The sequence below is a fragment of the Durio zibethinus genome, chromosome 5 (genome assembly GCF_047325235.1).
Source record: "Durio zibethinus cultivar Kanyao isolate XHJ-2024 chromosome 5, ASM4732523v1, whole genome shotgun sequence".
NCBI lineage: Eukaryota > Viridiplantae > Streptophyta > Magnoliopsida > Malvales > Malvaceae > Durio > Durio zibethinus.
The window spans coordinates 1,547,376-1,566,622 of NC_143166.1; the positions used below are offsets into that span (position 1 = coordinate 1,547,376).

The 19,247-nt window shown below is 36.0% G+C and overlaps 2 protein-coding genes, 4 non-coding genes and 1 pseudogene across 12 annotated transcripts; 1 reads left to right on the top strand and 6 right to left on the bottom strand.

Moving 5' to 3' along the window:
- The first annotated feature begins 52 nt into the window (after positions 1-52).
- LOC111282456 (ureide permease 1-like) lies at positions 53-6,706 on the top strand. Of its 5 annotated transcripts, XM_089760522.1 has the most exons (11): positions 503-1,327; positions 3,287-3,347; positions 3,513-3,972; positions 4,134-4,218; positions 4,297-4,600; positions 4,887-5,025; positions 5,127-5,301; positions 5,540-5,583; positions 5,670-5,767; positions 5,874-6,248; positions 6,350-6,706. In XM_089760522.1, exons 5-11 carry the CDS (start codon positions 4,364-4,366, stop codon positions 6,500-6,502), a joined length of 1,221 nt encoding a protein of 406 aa, XP_089616648.1. In that variant the 5' UTR covers positions 503-1,327; positions 3,287-3,347; positions 3,513-3,972; positions 4,134-4,218; positions 4,297-4,363; the 3' UTR covers positions 6,503-6,706. The 5 variants fall into 5 exon arrangements, with proteins under 5 accessions (XP_089616649.1, XP_089616648.1, XP_089616646.1 ...); XM_089760523.1 differs by lacking the exons at positions 3,287-3,347; positions 3,513-3,972; positions 4,134-4,218 and adding an exon at positions 53-195 and having other exon boundaries at positions 1,165-1,327; XM_089760520.1 differs by having other exon boundaries at positions 3,287-4,218.
- Positions 6,707-6,930: 224 nt separating this feature from the next.
- On the bottom strand, positions 6,931-11,479 carry LOC111282966 (protein root UVB sensitive 3-like; annotated as a pseudogene). The gene is made up of 10 exons (XR_016342058.1): positions 11,176-11,479; positions 10,977-11,035; positions 10,127-10,210; positions 9,793-9,874; positions 9,563-9,692; positions 9,378-9,470; positions 8,795-8,933; positions 8,506-8,546; positions 8,224-8,411; positions 6,931-7,731 (listed from the first exon to the last, which is right to left on the bottom strand). The product of XR_016342058.1 is annotated as a protein root UVB sensitive 3-like (transcript).
- TRNAN-GUU (transfer RNA asparagine (anticodon GUU)) lies at positions 10,717-10,790 on the bottom strand. The gene has a single exon. It is a non-coding gene; the product is annotated as a tRNA-Asn (tRNA).
- Positions 11,480-11,606: 127 nt separating the features above from the next.
- TRNAN-GUU (transfer RNA asparagine (anticodon GUU)) lies at positions 11,607-11,680 on the bottom strand. The gene has a single exon. It is a non-coding gene; the product is annotated as a tRNA-Asn (tRNA).
- A 1,427-nt stretch (positions 11,681-13,107) lies between these two features.
- Positions 13,108-18,146, bottom strand: RUS3 (root UVB sensitive protein (Protein of unknown function, DUF647)). Of its 2 annotated transcripts, none has more exons than XM_022871133.2 (15): positions 17,828-18,146; positions 17,661-17,718; positions 17,460-17,519; positions 17,324-17,362; positions 17,162-17,224; positions 16,953-17,009; positions 16,793-16,856; positions 16,317-16,400; positions 15,983-16,065; positions 15,749-15,878; positions 15,564-15,656; positions 14,970-15,108; positions 14,682-14,722; positions 14,400-14,587; positions 13,108-13,908 (listed from the first exon to the last, which is right to left on the bottom strand). In XM_022871133.2, the coding sequence occupies exons 1-15, from the start codon at positions 17,944-17,946 to the stop codon at positions 13,810-13,812; spliced, it is 1,317 nt and encodes a 438-aa protein (XP_022726868.2). In that variant the 5' UTR covers positions 17,947-18,146; the 3' UTR covers positions 13,108-13,809. The 2 variants fall into 2 exon arrangements, with proteins under 2 accessions (XP_022726868.2, XP_089616645.1); XM_089760519.1 differs by having other exon boundaries at positions 17,856-18,117.
- On the bottom strand, positions 18,131-18,204 carry TRNAN-GUU (transfer RNA asparagine (anticodon GUU)). Its single transcript has one exon. It is a non-coding gene; the product is annotated as a tRNA-Asn (tRNA).
- A 920-nt stretch (positions 18,205-19,124) lies between these two features.
- Positions 19,125-19,198, bottom strand: TRNAN-GUU (transfer RNA asparagine (anticodon GUU)). Its single transcript has one exon. It is a non-coding gene; the product is annotated as a tRNA-Asn (tRNA).
- Positions 19,199-19,247: the final 49 nt, after the last annotated feature.

Sequence of the window (19,247 nt, forward strand, 5' to 3'; positions counted from 1 at the left end):
CCAAAAGAATCTCTTTCCAAGATTCTATATCAAGACATCACGGTACCCTTTTTGTTTTATGAGTCAATGAATGCCTTTTCCCTTTGCAGATTGTTTTTTCTTCTTTGTTATTTGCACTTCTCCAAGTCCTCCCTCAGTTTGCAGCTTTGTTCTAAGGCACTTCTCCGAAAGTTTCTGACCATTAAACTGGTTAAGGTAAAAGCTTCATAGTTCATACTTTCCAAATGGTTTGGATTATTGAATTTCTGATTATGGGTTTGTTCAGTTGACTTTTTAATTCTTGCTCTGAATCTGTTTTTCCTCAGGCTATGCTTGCTTTGCTGTCTGTTTGCTGGCATATTCTTCTTTTCTGGATTTTTTTTTGCCTTATCTTTCTGAAATGTGAGCTGTCAACCAGTCATTTCTGAGGTGTCCAATCTACTTAGAAGAGCTTGCACTGTCCTCTCTATATCTGTGTTTTTGCTTATATAAAGGCTTCTTGTTTTCCAATAGTTGTTAGCTTGATTGGATGCCAATTGCCAGCTGCTTGGAGCCTGGCGTGCAATGGTATTTCGGGAAACCAATGGGGTTTAGAAATGAAAGGGTTTCTTCTACTTGGAATTCCTTAATTCTGGGGAATCTCCATGACTCCATGTAGGGCTTAACAGGCCAGTAAATTTACTAAATTTGACCAAATGAAAGATGGATTAGACACCAAGCCTTCTTCTTTATAACAGGATTTTCCAGGCATTGCATCCTTGATCTCTTTACCAACTAAGAGGATTGTTTTTAGTGGTTTGAAAATGTATCTGGTGGAAAACAAAGGAGGTGCCATAGCCTGCATGCTACTGGCTCTGTTCATTTGAAAATGTACAAGGATTGCAACGTCATATTTTGAAAAGAAAAGGGAAATCTTTTTTCCTTGGCCAAAATTTGTCAACTTTCTTTTTAACATTACTCCATTTCCATATTTATTCTTTTATAGCATGTGAATTGTGAAGTTGGTGCTAGTTTGTCTTTAAAAATTCGAAGAGAAAAATACATCCAGCTTGAGCACTTGTAACTGACTCTTCACTCTCGAGTCCAATCTGATATCACTACAAATTCATTAGTCTAAAGTGAACCTGAAATGCACCTCACCACTACTAACTCCTGTACATGAATCTTGTTTTTTGACCTCCGCAGCCTTACTTGCAACTGGCGGACCGTCCTCTTCTCATAGCACTTTGTGATCTTCGGCTATTGATGTCCTTAAACAACCTGCCGTATCTGCTATCTCATGTTTGACTTGGGAGGTAATAAACCACTTGGACCGCTATCTCTGAAACTTGCCTCGACAAAAATACAGGTGAGAGCTTTCAAGCTGACTGATAGGGCACCCTTTTCTTTGTCTATATATTTATTTGGCTAGAAGGTAGAAGAAGTTCCAAATAATTGGAACTCTTCAACATAGACTTTTGAGTATTGGTATCAAAGAAAAACTTGCTAACAAAGAGGTAGAATCCATTTACTATTATTGATGAGATGTGTGTCAAGGCTTTTTGATTGATAAAAGGTTAAATCAAAGATCTAACATTTACCTAATTTTCAATTAAAGATTTTAACTTTAATTTGATTCAATGTAAAATATAACGTTTTTGAATTTGTTCAAATAAACTTTCTATTAGGCTGTGATTTACACACCCACAAAAAAGCGTGAATTACTGTTCTGCAATATAATAAACAGTAAAATTTAGCAAAAAACTGTATCTTCTCCTGCTTCTCTTCTCAAGTGAACTCTGTTTTCTTGTTCTTTCTAGCCGAAGAACAAATACTTAGAAGTCAATTTTTTTCTCCATTGATTTCACCGTTTGTCTTCATCCTTCACCAGCAGCATAGCTTTTTCATGGCTGAGATTAGAATTTCCGGTTCAACCCCTCTTCTATGTTCTTCTTTCTTAAATCTCTAAATCAAAACCCAATTACAACCTAAAAAATAAAGAGCTCAAGAATCACAGAATCTCACTGTCAGAATCCAACGCCTTTCGCCATTTATTCGCCGTTTATTGTGTTGCCGATAGATTAGTGCTTCCTCCCTTTTCTAGCTCTGTTTTAAAACCCAGAAATTCTCAAAAAAATGAAACCCAGAAAAACTTCTTGTTGAGAAATTCTCAAAAAGAATCAAACCCAAAAGAAATTCCCAAAAATAACCAAATCCAGAAAAAACCCTTACTGATGAATTTTAGAATCTTGCTGCTGTAGTTGCTTCTGTGTATTGGAACCTCTTATTGGATCAATTGCTTATTTGAGGCTAGTTGCTGATTGCTTATCTTGTTGATAATGAATTTGCTTTGTTGATTGCCAAACAAAAAAATTTTTCTTAACCCAAAAAACTTCTAGAACAATTGATTTATTGTGTAATTTTTCCTCTCTTCAAAGATTCAAAAACTTTGCCCAATTTTCTTGCTTTTCAATGACTTGATTGTGAATTGCTATTGTCTAGCCTCCCTTGCTTGATTGTTCAAGGATAATTGTGGTACTTAATTTTGCTCTCTGCCTCCCTATTGATCATCAATTCTGTGTTCAACTTTTGTATTTTTCTCATTAGAGTTAATAGGTTTAACAGAAAATGATATCTGGATAATAGACTTGACAGCGCGTGTAAGTCATTGCAACTTAATCTTTATTTAAATAAATTTGAAAACATCATATCTTACATTGAATTAAATTAAAATTGAAATCTTTAATTAAGCAACCACTCAAATTTTTAATTTCAGAGCATTTATCCTTGATAAAATAAAAAAGAAGCATGATATATGGAATTAATTTATAGCATAAAAAAGGAGCTAAACCATCAAACATTCTTGGCTCCTAAAGTATTCAGAGAGTACACTCTACCCAGGGATCAGCAACTCGTTTCTCCTTTTCTTTTGGATAATTGAGACTGCTAGGAATTAAACCTTAAGTTTCATATTTTAATAATAGACCACACGGTTATTGACAACTTGTTTCTTGTTCACGGGTTGGTTTTAACAACACTTTCTTTTGTTCCTGTATCAACTTGTAATAATCTGCTTGATGATTGTAGAATATATAAGTAGATACTAAGGGATTAAAGGATTAGTCCAATTGTGATAAAAGGAGAGGAAAATTTAAGTGCTCAATCTGAATGATAAATGCATATATTTCTCTTCTCAAAAGAGTGGGATTTCAATCCTCCTTTCCCTAAAATAATTTTAAAAAATAAAAGTCAAAAAATCATTTCCTTGGCTTGAAGAATCTTACTTAGTAACGTCTCTTGGTTTTTTCCCACGTTTGGTTTTGACTAGGTTCGATATACCTCAAAGGCCAAAGGCAGAAAAGTCCACCCTTGTCTGGCTCTGAGCTTAGGTACTCTTTTCTATATGGCGATTGGCCGTGGTTAAATAAACTTTCGTTGTCATATCTCTTTCTTTCCACTTTACCCTCTTCTTATATTACTGCCAGCTGCATGAGATATAGAATCCAGTATTTCTTTCAAGGCAACCGTTATTTTCATATTTGGTTGGTTTTCAGCTTCAGTTGGGAACTTCATCATTTTTTCCAAGTATGATGAATTAATCTCACTAATATAAGGTGCCCTGCCGAATCCGACTCCATAAAAAAACCAGCTGGTTCTTCCAATTATGGAACATGATGTTGTCACAAACCAATGAGCTTAGGTTGATCAATGTATGAACATATGTATACTCGGTTTTCAAACAAGGATGCCAATTTCTGGGGTCTTATTGGCTTGAAAAATGTTAAACCTCTCGACTTTTCAACACTATGGATGGTGACAAGAAAGAAGAAACGTCCAAATTTATAAAACAAGTTGCGTTCAAATGAATCTTGTTTCATAAAGTAAGCTATAAAACTGACGATTGGATGTTGGAATCAGCATATATTTTTATGCATAAACTGTTCAGTAAGTACTTTGGATCAGCCGCCTCAAATATTCTATAAAGTTCTTTTGTTCAAGATCCGGTGTTTTGAGGTAAAGTTTGAAAGGTATCAATTGATACAGTTTTCAAAGTTTAAGCCTAAAAGTGTTATCTGTCAAAGGTTTCAAACATCTTGCTTTTATGAAGTCGTGGGGTCTCTAAAAAGGTTCTTTTTTCTCATTTCTGACTTGCTGCTTCTCTTCTTTCTCACTAGTCCTCTCAGGCTCAGCCCATTGAAGACTTGATTTTTTCTTTGCCAAAAGGCTTCTTTTTGTACAACTTTTGTTTTTTTCGCAGAGGTCAGCAAGCTAGTGGGGTTTGGTGAACTTGGGCTTTGAAAATTCCAGCTTTTAAACTATAATTTTTCATGGTTTTAGGATTACCAGACATTTCTTCTTCAATCAGGCTTCAACCTTAGAGGATTGTATCTTCAGTAAATTGAAGATGTATCTAGTGGAGAGCAAAGGAGGTGCAATAGCTTGTATGCTGCTTGCTCTTTTCTTCTTGGGCACATGGCCTGCTATTATCACTCTGCTAGAAAGACGAGGACGCCTTCCTCAACACACTTACCTTGATTATACAATGACAAATCTCTTGGCTGCTGTCATTATAGCTTTAACATTTGGTCAGATAGGGGACAGCACGGTCGAAAGACCCAATTTTTTTGCTCAACTTTCTCAGGTGAGTTTCCTCTTTGGCTTTGAGTTTTGTGGTTCAAGTGGACTGTTAATCTATGTTCTGAATCTGTTGGATGATTCTTGGCTAGCAGGAAAGATTCTAATAACTAATAAGCTTCTAGTAACCATTTATTATTTCACATATCTGAGTATGTGTACAGAACTAAATGGGTTATTTTCCTTTTAAATGATTGATATAGCATTGTTCTCTACATTTTTTTTTTTTTTGTTGAAAATGGCATAATATGAATAGTTTGAACTGGTTGTTATTGTCATGGGAATTGATGCAGGATAATTGGCCCTCTATTTTGTTTGCAATGGCTGGTGGGGTGGTTCTCAGCCTGGGAAACCTTTCCACACAATATGCATGGGCTTTTGTTGGTTTATCAGTTGTACAAGTGATTTCATCAAGCATGACTGTTGTAATAGGTTACTGATCGAACACTAAAAAGAACTTGAATTTTTTTATCTCATTGTAGAGTGCAACATTTCTGACTTTTTTTGATACTTTTTTTCTTTGATTCTAACAGGTACAACCTTGAATTACTTCTTAGATGACAGAATCAACAGAGCTGAGATCCTTTTCCCAGGTGTTGGTTGCTTCCTTCTAGCAGTTTGTCTTGCATCAGCTGTTCACTCATCCAATTCAGCTGATAACAAAGCAAAACTTAGCAGTTGGTCAAATGATAACGAAACAGGGAGAGAGTATGCTTCATTCCTTCATATACATTGGCTAAACAAATCATATGATCTTTTCAAATTGTTATGACTATTGATTTGATATATTTTCATTTCCTGTTTCATTAGTTTGTTATTATATATGCAATTGATGAGACTGATCAGTGTCGTTAGCCAAAACATTTTTAATTTTAGATAAAAGTTTGATTTCTTATGCTGCAAAATAATACTGCTTCACAAAATCAACCATTTGCCAATATGCCAGGGCTGCGCTTTCAGCTGTTTCCGAAGAAGCAATTCCAAGCAAGGGTAAGAAGCATCCTGGATCTCAAGCATAACACTTCATATCTGTCTTTCTAATTCCATTTACTAAGCCTCCTTTTGTTATATAACAGTGACAAAGGATCCAGAAAATGGGAATGTTCCTGTACGCAAGGCAAAAGCAGGAACAGCGACCTTCCTGATAGAGCTTGAGGAAAGAAGGTCAATCAAGGTTGGAAGTTTCACTTCACCATTTACTTGGTCTTGGTAACTCGAAGAGCACATTTTTTCATTCTCTGCCAAAGTACTCTTGTGGTTTGATTAACTCTTCTTTACAGGTGTTTGGAAAGAGCACTTTCATTGGACTGTCCTTAACTTTCTTCGCTGGCGTTTGCTTCTCCCTCTTCTCACCAGCAATCAACCTGGCAACAAATGATCAATGGCACACTTTGAAGGAAGGGGTTCCTAAGTTGGTTGTCTACACAGCATTTTTCTACTTCTCACTCTCCTGTTTTGTGATTGCTCTCATCCTAAATATCAGCTTCCTTTACCATCCAGCTCTGGGAGTACCCAAATCATCCTTTAAGGCCTATCTAAAAGACTGGAATGGCCGAGGCTGGGCCTTCTTGGCCGGTCTTCTATGTGGTTTTGGGAATGGTCTCCAGTTCATGGGTGGCCAAGCTGCAGGCTATGCTGCAGCGGACGCTGTTCAGGTTCGATTTAAGATCATCTCATACGCAAAAGCACATTTGCACGTTACATATCACTTACTATCATATGTGAATTCAAATACTTAAATCGTTCATGGTATCAGGCACTTCCACTGGTGAGCACATTTTGGGGAGTAATTCTGTTCGGAGAGTATCGCAGATCATCACGAAGAACATATATATTGCTATTCAGCATGTTGTTCATGTTCATTGCTGCTGTTGGAGTACTTATGGCATCAGCTGGACATAGGAAATGAAAATGCAGCTTTAAAACCACAACTTAGATTAGAGTCAAATATACTTCATGACTGCAGCCTGTTTGCTGGTTCATATCCAAGACCTCACATCATAAAAAATATATGATTTGCTTAGGTGCTTTTTGCTCCAAAGGATTTGCTTGTGCTTAACAAAGCCAATAATTGTATTGTTTAGACATTTGATAACAAACTTTTTATTTTTCATCTTGTTGTTTTGAATGTTATGTTTATAAATTATTAGAGAAATGAAATTTGGAGAATATAGAATGAGGAAGATCTATCCTTTACCTTTTCTATATGGAGATATATCTTTATTTTATAACAGACTCTTTGTTTCATTAAAAAAGAAAAAAAATTTCCAATGATCAAAACATATTGAATTACCTAACAATATAACTGAATATATGAATATAATCTGAATATGAAGATTAACTCAGATAATTCATGCAATTATTATTGTTAAGAGATGAAATTCAATAAATCCGAAATTTAAATCTCAAATACTGTGACCTTCTTTGTTAAAAAAAAAACAAAAACAATATTCTTAGAATAAACCACTTTTCTGTAGAAAAGTTTTTTATATATACCATGGACAGCAAGGCTTGGAAGGAAATCTGGAGTTTTGAGGGTGGAGTTTGAGGGTGGAGTTTGAGGGTGCCTGACAAAAGCAAGGTCTTCCTACGGAGAGCCCGCTTAAATGCTTTGCCTTGATAATTTGTGGAGAAGAAAGTGTGAAGGAAGCTCATTATATGGGCTATGTCAGATGGAAGGGTCAGTGGAAAATATGCTTCTGCTTTGTCAATGGACGAGAGGGGCTATGGATTGAAGATTATAAGAGAAAATGTCAAGACTTTTGATCAATGGTTGAACTTTGGTAATATAAAATACATAAAGCAAAATAATTATGTGATTTTTGAGTCTCCAACTCATAGCCTCAACTTTCTTTGCTGGATTCCATCTCTTCAGACATGACAGTTTAAACCAGGTTAAAATTTTTGCACCATTGAAGCAGTGGATGAAAAGGTGATGTTGATATCTCAAACTGAGGTATCATCCACGATTTTCATTTTTCTTCAATTTACTCCAATAGAACAGCCATCAACCATTCTCATGAGGTAGATTGAAGAAACCTAGTCAGTTTTTTCATCCAGTGACTCACAGTGCCAGTGTGCCTTCCAGATGATTGAGGGAGAGAGAAGCCTTTCAGTTTTCCAACCAGATGACTTTAGCTGCACAATGAGAAGAAATTAAAAGGAGATTCGATGTATCTTGACCGAGAAAAAGAGTCCACCAGAAACAAAAGCAACATTAGAACCTGACTATCACGAGGAAAAACCTAGTCTTTACATGAGTTTAGCTCCATTATTTATCCATCAACTGAAAAGCATTTCATTTTTCCATTTAAAGAAAAAACTTTTCATCTCACACAGCTGGAGGATACGGTAGACCAGATATAATTGCTGATGCATCAGAGATAGAGCCCAATATACACAGCAAGGTTGTGTTGCATTGTCCCAAGTATTGAAGATGCTTTTCAAATAATGCACAAAGAGCTGACATTTCATAAAAGTTTGATTCCCCATAAACTCTTCTTATAGCTTTTCAAAATATCGTTCATCTTTGCAAAGTCAACTAACTTTCTGTTCCTATGGTTTGGCTAATAAAGGCCCAAGGAGATTCAAGAATCATTTGGGGCATTTAGGACAAACTCATAGACATACCTTTTGAATAAAAATCTCATACTGCTTATCCATCCATGATTGGCTCTCCAAGTGTAGAGATCTTTTTCCATCCATAAGGTTGGCCATAACAAGTGCATGAATATATGACTTCAAGATATCTGCAGCCATTGAATCTTTGTGCAAGATGACGCTGACGATTCCCTTCCTCTCCGCCAGTGAAAACTTTGCTAGATAGACCAATAGTAATAATATAGCTAGAATGAGTGAGAATGTTAATACAAATAAAAGTGGAGTATTACAAACAATGAGTAAAAGTTCAACCTTTCTTGTAAAATGATCCAGCTGAATTCAGAAGGTTGGCCCTGTTTGAGATTATCATTACACTTGTCAGTTCCATACCGAATCATAAAAATGACTAAGAGCAGTACTCTTGAAGGAGCTTGTTTAAGGCTGATTTTGATCGACATTCACCAAGATCAAGTATCATGATAATTTTTGAACGTGCCTCTAGCAGTTAATGCTGAAGCACTATCAAAAAATCACTTCTATCAAGACAATGCAGATGGCATGCAACCCTTGTTGTATAATTAATATAAACTTAAATACTCACATTTCTATGTGATCAAGAGAGGAAACCCTTAACCCTAATTTTACATTTGTGTGCAGGAGCTTAGCACTCTTTGACAACCTTAAAGTGGCCCATAAAGGCAAAACATGCTCCATGGTTGAGACCTGTTTAGGAGAGAGAACTGAAAGTGTATTCAGGAATAGGCGCTGACATCAACTTTTAAAAATAAGATGGCACATGAAATCATTAAGAATTTGGAAATATGCTGAAAAAAAGAAAAACATATTGAGCTTACGGAAGCAATAAAATTGGATGTATTTTCTGGCTAAATAGCCCATGGACATTTTAACAATGAAGCTCGTGCAAGATTACTTAGGATGTTATCATTAATAATTTTCAAGATATGGTGCTTATGCGGTAAATTGGTTTTGTCAGAAAGAATAATCTCACAGAATTTACTCTAAACACATTGAATTTGCCTTTGTAAATGTATGGAGTAGCCTGATATTGACTATGCATGGCTGGCTGACAATGATAGACAGCTTTCCATGACAGTTAAATCCAGGACCACAATTCAATAAAAAATGGCCTAAAGGGAACAATAGTGATAGGTTGTGTTTACTACCTTGGCCATTTTATATGAAATGTTGTAGAAGAATTGAGCTCCTCTCAAAGTTCAGTGAATCTAAAGCAAGGCAACGGATAGCTTTGTAATTTGCTACGCACAGGGAAAAATAAAACAAGAATTGCATATGTTAGCTGTATTTAACTGCTACAGATTACAGGAGACTCTATGTCAACCAAACTTACCATACATATGGAACATTGTCAGGGAGAGAAAAGAAAACCAAATAGCTAGTGGGTTTTCTGTAGTAATGCAAGCAAGAAGCATTCCCAATGCCATGCCAATCATTGTTGCCATTGTCTCTTGGCCTCCTTCCTGCCAATATTTTTGAAACAAATAAATACTCAGTACTCAAAACTAGCCCTTCACACAATAGCGCTTTCCATTGTCATCATAAGAATCACTTTTGAGGTACCTTGGCAGATATATCTGCTGTATATTTTGGAGGGCAAAATGTTGTGTCAAAGCAGCTCTGGTAGCTCCACTAGCAACACCAGCTGAGTAGGGAAACAATGTAGGAAAACAAAGAATTAGAAGTTCAAATTGAGCTTCCTCCATAACAGAAAATGTTTCACAATTACACAACAAGAAGAAACTTCATAGGTAGTAAAGTGACTATTGCAAAAACCAAATGTGTCGCATAGCAATTGTATTATGCATGTGCAAATTGCTCAAAAGAACTGATAAGTAAGGTCTCAGCAGACTTGGTGGTTATAAAGTTCTTAGATGCAAGGAGTTCAGAAACTTGCTGAATGATCTTGACAAGCTCCCTAAGCAAACAATGAAAATAAAAGCTGAAGGAAACAAAGGAGAAAGAAGATCCATCAACATTCCTGCAATGAAGACAGAAGGCTTAGTTGCTATTTGATGCTAAAAAATTCAGGAGATAAAAAAACCACTAATAATCCCTGCACCCAAATATATAATCAGAAGTCAGAGCTGGCTTCAATGACACAGATATCAAAACCGAGAATAAGGCAAGTAGAGGCATCAATCATCCAGACGGAATTTTAAAATGATTCACCTGAATAATACAGGATTCCTAACTCAATATTGAATATAAGAGCCATTACCCAACAAACTTAGAGCCAAAAGCTAGATCCCAGTGCACAAGAATCAAAGCAGCCTCCACACTAATGTGTGTTCTATCCTCTATCCATGCACATATATTAGCACCCATGTAAATGCATACATGTAATGGGGAGAGAGAAAGGTCAAAGATCTACAGTCATTCTTTTGAGCTGCAATGCAATTTTTTCCACTTCTGAAACATAAGTAGTTGTGAACTAGTGACCTGGTTCCATTCCCAGGTCAAAAATAAGTTGAAAACCAAAAGACACGCTAGAAGGAGGGCTTGAACCTCCGACCTTGTGGTTAACAGCCACACGCTCTAACCAACTGAGCTATTCCAGCTGGTTGGTGAGGTTAGCCACCTAAATATCTATATCTTATATATAGAACAGAATCATTACCTATTATGTTCTTAATGTATGTTGAAACTCCCTACAAAAATAATATAAAAAAAAAAAAATTGAAACTTTAGTGGATAAGGATTACTAATGTATGTATTGCCCCAACTGCCCATCAATGTTCTTTTACCTGCAAAGAGTCCCATACTTGAAAAGGGACATAATATGGAGTCACACTGCCTGGGAAACCTGCATTCAAGCTGACTTTCAGAATTCAAAAGAAAACAAACGAAAAGAACCATATTACCCAAGAAAAAAATAGATTTTTTTTTTAATTTTTTAATTATATAATACCAAATAATAGGAACAAACAGAAAGAAGAAACTTGCCTCGGGGACAAATGCATCGAGGAATCAATTAGCTGATCTGCTTCAACCAAATAAAAACAAAACAAAAGAACAACTTAGCAAAGGGAAAAAAAAAAAAAAAGAAAAAGAGAAAGGGAAAATCAATGAAAGGAGCTGAAAGGAGAAAGAAAGATCTGTTGATTTGTAGAGAAGGGGAGATAGTGATAGTGGCAGTTTTGAAACGCTTGGTAGAAGAAGATCCGTTCCCTTAATTCGATTATGAATTGCTGCTCCGCCTTTTTTGAGGCTTCCATGCCCAACTTCTTGTTATGCTATGTTATGTTATGTTTTTTCTTTTTTCCACTTCTGAAACATAAGTAGTTGCAACTAGTGATCTGAGTCGACTTCAGTCTTCATTTATTTTACCAAATATATTAAAGAAAAATTATCTCAAATTAAAAAAAAAGAAAAACCGCTAGAAGGAGGGCTTGAACCTCCGACCTTGTGGTTAACAGCCACACGCTCTAACCAACTGAGCTATTCCAGCTTCGTTAAATAACCTACCTAATTTTTTATATCTTATGTTAAGAACAGAACCAAGAGCGATCCATGATCAATCGGACATTAATGGTTGAGGGCTTCAGTTGGATACAGGAGTAACGCACTGATAGAAGCAACCATGACGAGTCAAGATATTCAGTATTCGGTCTGCTTTTTCATTGTGTAGGGATATCATATGAGAGATGCAAGACTACCTTATTTGAAAAGGAGTTACTATAATGACAGGTCTGATGGAGAATCAAAGACCTGAGTTGATGGCTGCTTTTGTAGATGAAGTTGTTGAAGACCCTCGCATTGAAGTAAAAATCTCGTGACTGCAACTCAATTAATCATGCTTGTAAAACTGGACGGTTGGAAGATCCTAGGAGGACTTTCAGAAGGATGGCTTTGCTGCGGTTTCAGCCAAATGATCAAACATATTTGTTCCTGATTAATGGTTATGTGACTGCAGAGAAATATTTCACTGTTTTAATGCTATGGAATGAGGTTAAACGGAAATTTCTTTGATCACAACCCTAAACCCATTCTTTCTTTTATCTTATTCTTCGTAGTCTTTGCGGTGTTCTGGATTTTGCTTCTTGTTTAAGGAAGATGGCATCATCTGATACATGTTGAAATCGAAAGTGGGTATTGAAGTCCTTCTGAGGGTGTTGCTGGAAAGCCTCTCTAAGAAATTCCTGCTGTTAACAGGAAATTTTACCTTAAATGTCTCCAGTTCATGGGAGGCCAAGCTGCAGGCTATGCTGCAGCAGACGCTGTTCAGGTTCGATTTAAAGATCATTTCATCCGCAAAAGCACATCGTTACTTGACTTGCACGTTACATATCAATTACTATCATATTTGAATTCAAATGCTTAAATCGTTGATGGTAACAGGCACTTCCACTGGTGAGCACATTTTGGGGAGTAAGTATCGCTGATCATCACGAAAAACATATATATTGGTATTCAGCATGTTGTTCATGTTCATTGCTGCTGTTGGAATGCTTATGGCATCAGCTGGACATAGGAAATGAAAATGCAGCTTTAAAACCACAACTTAGATTAGAGTCAAATATACTTCATGACTGCAGCCTGTTTGCTGGTTCATGTCCAAGACCTCACATCATAAAAACTATATGGTTTGCTTAGGTGCTTTTTGCTCAAAAGAATTTGTTTGTGCTCAACAATGCCAACAATTATCGTATGGACTTTGGATAATAAACTTTTATTTTTAATGATGTTAATTTGAATGTTATGTATATAAATTATTAGAGAAATGAAAATTGGAGATTATAGAATGAGGAAAATCTATCCTTACTTTTTTTGGAAGGAGATATATCTTTATTTTATAACAAATTTTTTATTTCATTAAAAAAAAAAAAACTTTTCGATGATCACAACTTATCGAATAACCTAATAATATAACTGAATACATAAAGATATTTTGAATTTAAAATTCAACCCAATTCATTTATGTAACTATCATCCTTAAGAGATGATATTCAACAGATCCGAAATTCAAGTCTCCAATATTGTTACCTCCTTTGTTAAAAAGAAAAAAAAATGACAATCTTCTTTGAATAAACCACCTTATTGTAAAAAAGTTTTTATATATATCATGGACGGCAAGGCTTGGAAGGAAATCTGGAGTTTGAAGGTGCCTGGCAAAATCAAGGTCTTCCTATAAAGAGCCAACTCAAATGCTTTACCTTGATAATTTGTGGAGAAGAAAGTGTGCAGGAAGCTCATTGTGTGGGATGTGTTAGATGGAAGATTCAGTGGAAAATATGCTTCTGCTTTGTCAATGGACGAGAGGGGCTATGGATTGAAGATTATAAGAGAAAATGTCAAGACTTTTGATCAATGGTTGAACTTTGGTAATATAAAATACATAAAGCAAAATAATTATGTGATTTTTGAGTCTCCAACTCATAGCCTCAACTTTCTTTGCTGGATTCCATCTCTTCAGACATGACAGTTTAAACCAGGTTAAAATTTTTGCACCATTGAAGCAGTGGATGAAAAGGTGATGTTGATATCTCAAACTGAGGTATCATCCACGATTTTCATTTTTCTTCAATTTAGTCCAGTAGAACAGCCATCAACCATTCTCATGAGGTAGACTGAAGAAACCTAGTCAGTTTTTTCATCCAATGACTCACAGTGCCAGTGTGCCTTCCAGATGATTGAGGGAGAGAGAAGCCTTTCAGTTTTCCAACCAGATGACTTTAGCTGCAAAATGAGAAGAAATTAAAAGGAGATTCGATGTATCTTGACCAAGAAAAAGAGTACACCAGAAACAAAAGCAACATTAGAACCTGACTATCACAAGGAAAAACCTAGTCTTTACATGAGTTTAGCTCCATTATTTATCCATCAACTGATAAGCATTTCATTTTTCCATTTAAAGAAAAAACTTTTCATTTCACATGGCTGGGGGATATGGTACGCCAGATATAGACTCTGATGCATCTGATATAGAGCCAAATATAAACAGCAAGGTGTATTGCATTGTCCCAAGTACTGAAGATGCCTTTCAAATAATGCACAAAGAGCTGATATTTCATAAAAGTTCGGTTCCCCATAAACTCTTCTTATAGCTTTTAAAAGTATTATTCATCTTTGCAAAGTCAACCAACTTTCTGTTTCTATAGTTTGGTTAATAAAGGCCCAAGGAGGTTCAAAAAACATTAGGGGCATTTAGGACAAACTCATAGACATACCTTTTGAATAAAAATTTCATACTGCTTATCCATCCATGATTGGCTCTCCAGGTGTAGAGATCTTTTTCCATCCACAAGGTTGGCCATAACAAGTGCATGAATATATGACTTCAAGATATCTGCAGCTGTTGAATCTTTGTGCATGATGACGCTAACGATTCCCTTCCTCTCCACCAGTAAATACTTTGCTAGATAGACCAATGGTAATAATATAGCTAGAATGAGTGAGAATTTTAATACAAATAAAAGTGGAGTATTACAAAATATGAGTAAACGTTCAACCTTTCTTGTAAAATGATCCAGCTGAATTCAGAAGGTTGACCCTGTTTGAGATTATCATTACACTTGTCAGTTCCATACAGAATCATAAAAATGATAAGAGCAGCAATCTTGAAGGAGAAGGTTGAAGGCCGATTTTAATTGACATGCATCAAGATCAAGTGATCATGATAATTTTTGAATGTCCTATAGCAGTTAATGCGGAAGCACTATCAAAACATCAATTCTATCAAGACAATGCAGATGGTAGGCAACCCTTGTTGTGTAATTAATATAAACTTAAATACTCACATTTCTATGTGATCAAGAGAGGAAACCCTTAACCCTAATTTTACATTTGTGTGCAGGAGCTTAGCACTCTTTGACAACCTTAAAGTGGTCCATAAGGGCAAAACATGCTCCATGGTTGAGACCTGCTTAGGAGAAAGAACTGAAAGTGTATTCAGGAATAGGAGCTGACATCAACTTTTAAAAATAAGATGGCACATGAAATCATTAAGAATTTGGAAATAGGCTGAAAAAAGAAAAAGAAAACATAATTCATATTGAACTCACAGAAGCAATAAAATTGGATGTATTTTCTTGCTAAATAGCCCATGGACATTTTAACAATGAAGCTTGTGCAAGATTACTTAGGATGTTATCATTAATAATTTTCAAGATATGGTGCTTATGCACTAAATTGGTTTTGTCAGAAAGAAAAATCACAAAGAATTTAAGCTAAATACCATGAATTTGCCTTTGTAAATGTATAGAGTAGCCTGATATTGACTATGCATGGCTAGCTGACAATGATAGACAGCTTTCCATGGCAGTTAAATCCAGGACCACAATTCAATAAAAAATGGCCTAAAGGGAACAATAGTGATAGGTTGTGTTTACTACCTTGGCCAGTTTCTATGAAATGTTGTAGAAGAATTGAGCTCCTCTCAAAGTTCAGTGAATCTAAAGCAAGGCACTCGACAGCTTTGTAATTTGCTATGCACAGGGAAAAACAAAACAATAATTGCATGTGTTAGCTGTATTTAACAGCTACAGATTACAGGAGTCTCTATGTCAACCAAACTTACCATACATATGGAACATTGTCAGGGAGAGAAAAGAAAACCAAATAGCTAGTGGGTTTTCTGTAGTCATGCGAGCAAGAAGCATTCCCAATGCCATGCCAACCATTGTGGCCATTGTCTCTTGGCTTCCTTCCTGCCAATATTTTTGAAACAAATAAATACTCAGTACTCAAAACTAGCCCTTTAACAATAGCTCTTTCCATTGTCATCCAAACATAAGAATCACTTTTGAGGTACCTTGGCAGATATATCTGCTGCATTATTTTGGAGGGCAAAATGCTGTGTCAAAGCAGCTCTGGTGGCTCCACTAGCAACACCGGCTGGGTAGGGAAACGATGTAGGAAAACAAAGAATTAGAAGTTCAAATTGAGCTTCCTTTGTAACAGAAATTGTTTCACTGTTACACAAGAAGAAGACACTTCATAGGTAGTAAAGTGACTATTGCAAAAACCAAATGTGTCGCATAGCAACTGCATTATGCATGTACAAATGGCTCAAAATAACTGATAAGTAAGGTCTCAGCAGACTTAGTGGTTATAAGTTCTTAGATGCAAGGAGTTTAGAAACTTACTGAATGATCTTGACAAGCTGCCTAAGCAAACAATGAAAACAAAAGCTGAAGGAAACAAAGGAGAAAGAAGATCCATCAACATTCCTGCAATGAACATGGAAGCCTTAGTTGTTATATGAAGTTAAAAAATTCAGGAGATAATAAAACTACTAATAATCTCCGCAACCAAGTATATAATCAGAAGTCAGAACTGGCTTCAATGACACAGATACCAAAAACCAGAACAAGGTAAGTAGAGGCATCAATCATCCAGAGGGAAGTTTTAAAATGATACACCTGAATAATACAGGATTTCTAACTCAATATCGAATATAAGAGAAATTACCCAACAAACTTATAGCCATAAGCTATATCCCATGCACATATATTTGCACCCATGTAAATGCATACATGCAGGGGGGAGAGAGAAAGGTCAAAGATCTGCAGTCATTCTTTTGTGCTGCAAGGCAATTTCTTCAGAAGAAACATTGACATACCTAAATCATTCATGAGATCAGCAACCAAACGCCACATTTTAGCATTGCTATCAAGATTTGAGCCCTAAAGAAAAAGCATTACGGTGTTAGACTCTCAACGTGAACTTGAAAAGCCTGATAAAGAACAAAAATGCAATCAAAGAAGTCTAAATGAGCAAACCTGGTAAAATGTGAATAGGATGCCTCCAAGCATTCCTGTTAGATCTCTCAGGAACCACTGCAACAATTACAATAACCAAAACTTATTATCAGAAGGCATAAACTCACTTCATATCATTTAGGATTTGATAGAAATCCCAACTATGAGAAATCATGTATAACAATATGGGAAAGATTGATATAGAAATGTAAATTGGATGCCAATTCTACCTGAAATGTTGCACCAATAATAGTTGCTGATTTCTCACCAACTCCAATAGCACTCAAAAGAGCCTGAGAAAGAAGTTAAAGTAAACACAAATCATCAACATAGAGTCTATACTCTATACACAATTCAGAACAAGCCCACTATTAATTGAATTTGACCCTTACTTGGGTAGACAGCATTGTTCTTATGTATGTTGAAAGTCCCTACAAATGTAATATAAACAAAAAAAAAGATTGAAACTTTAGTGGATAAGGATTACTAATATAAGTAGTACCCAGCTGCCCATCAATGTTCTTTTACCTGCAAAGAGTCCCATACTTGGAAAGGGACATAATCTGGAGTCACACTGCCTGGGAAACCCTGCATTCAAGCTGACTTTCAGAATTCAAAAGAAAAAAAACGAAAAGAACCATATTACCCAAGAAACAAAATAGATTTTTTTTTTATTTTTTTAATTACATAATACCCAATAATAGGAACAGACAGAAAGAAGAAACTTGCCTCGGGGACAAATGCATCGAGGAATCGCCTCCAAACATGGTTGAATCGATTAGCTGATCTGCTTCAACCAAATAAAAACAAAACAAAAGAACAACTTGGCAAAGGGAAAAAAAAGGAGAAAGAGAAAGAGAAATCAATGAAAAGAGTTGAAAAGAGGAAAGAAAGACATGTTGATTTGCAGAGAAGGGGAGATACTGATGGTGGCAGTTTTGAAAAGCTTGGTAGAAGAAGATCCGTTCCATTCTTCGATTATGAGTTGCTGCTCTGTCTTTTTCGAGGCTTCCATAACTAGCTTCTTGTCATGCTATGTTATGATTTTGTTTTTCGACTTCTGAAACATAAGCAGTTGTGAACTAGTTATCTGGTTCGGCGTCTGTCTTCAAACTAATGCACTTGGTTCCATTCCCAGGTCAATAAAACATGGTCGTTGACCCCTTTTTATCTGAAAATAAGTTTAAAGCCAAAACAAGCGCTAGAAGGAGGGCTTGAACCTCCGACCTTGTGGTTAACAGCCACACGCTCTAACCATCTGAGCTATTCCAGCTGGTTGGTAAGATTAGCCACCTAAATATTTATATCTTATCTAGAGAATAAAACAATTCCTTTCCTTGTTCTCATGTATGTTGAAAGTCCCTACAAATGGATTATAAACAAAAAAAAAAAAAGATTGAAACTTCAGTGGGTGAGGATTACTAATATAAGTAGTGTCCAACTGCCCATCAATGTTCTCTTACCTGCAGAGAGTCCCATACTTATAAAGGGCCATAATCCGTAGTCACACTGCCTGGAAACCCTGCATTCAAGCTGACTTTCAGAATTCAAAAGAAAACAAACGAAAAGAACCATATTACCCAACAAACAAAATGGACTTTTTTAAAATTTTTTAATTGCATAATACCAAATAATAGGAACAAACAGAAAGAAGAAACTTGCCTAGGGGACAAATGCATCGAGGAATTGTCTCCAAACATGGTTGAATCGATTAGCTGATCTGCTTCAACCAAATAAAAACAAAACAAAAGAACAACTTGGCAAAGGGAAAAAAAAAAGAGAAAGAGAAAGAGAAAATCAATGAAAAGAGTTGAAAGGAGAAAAAAAGACCTGTTGATTTGTAGAGAGGGGGAGAGAGTGATAATGGCAGTTTTGAAAAGCTTGGCAGAAGAAGATCCGTTCCATTCTTCGATTATGAGTTGCTGCTCTGTCCTTTTTGGGGCTTCCATGCCCAACTTCTTGTCATGCTACGTTATGTTTTTTCTTTTTTTCCACTTCTGAAACATAAGTAGCTGTGAACTTGTGATCTGGGTCGGCTTCTGTCTTCAAACTAATGCACTTTGGTTCCATTCCCAGGTCATGCTGGTTGACCCCTTTTTTAATCGGAAAATAATTAAATAAGTTTTATTCCTTTCATTTATTTTTACAAATATATTAAAGAAAAATTATCTCAAATTGAAAATAAAAGAGAAACGCTAGAAGGAGGGCTTGAACCTCCGACCTTGTGGTTAACAGCCACACGCTCTAACCAACTGAGCTATTCCAGCTGCTTGGTGCGGATTAGCTACCTAATTTCCTATAGCTTATGTTGAGAAC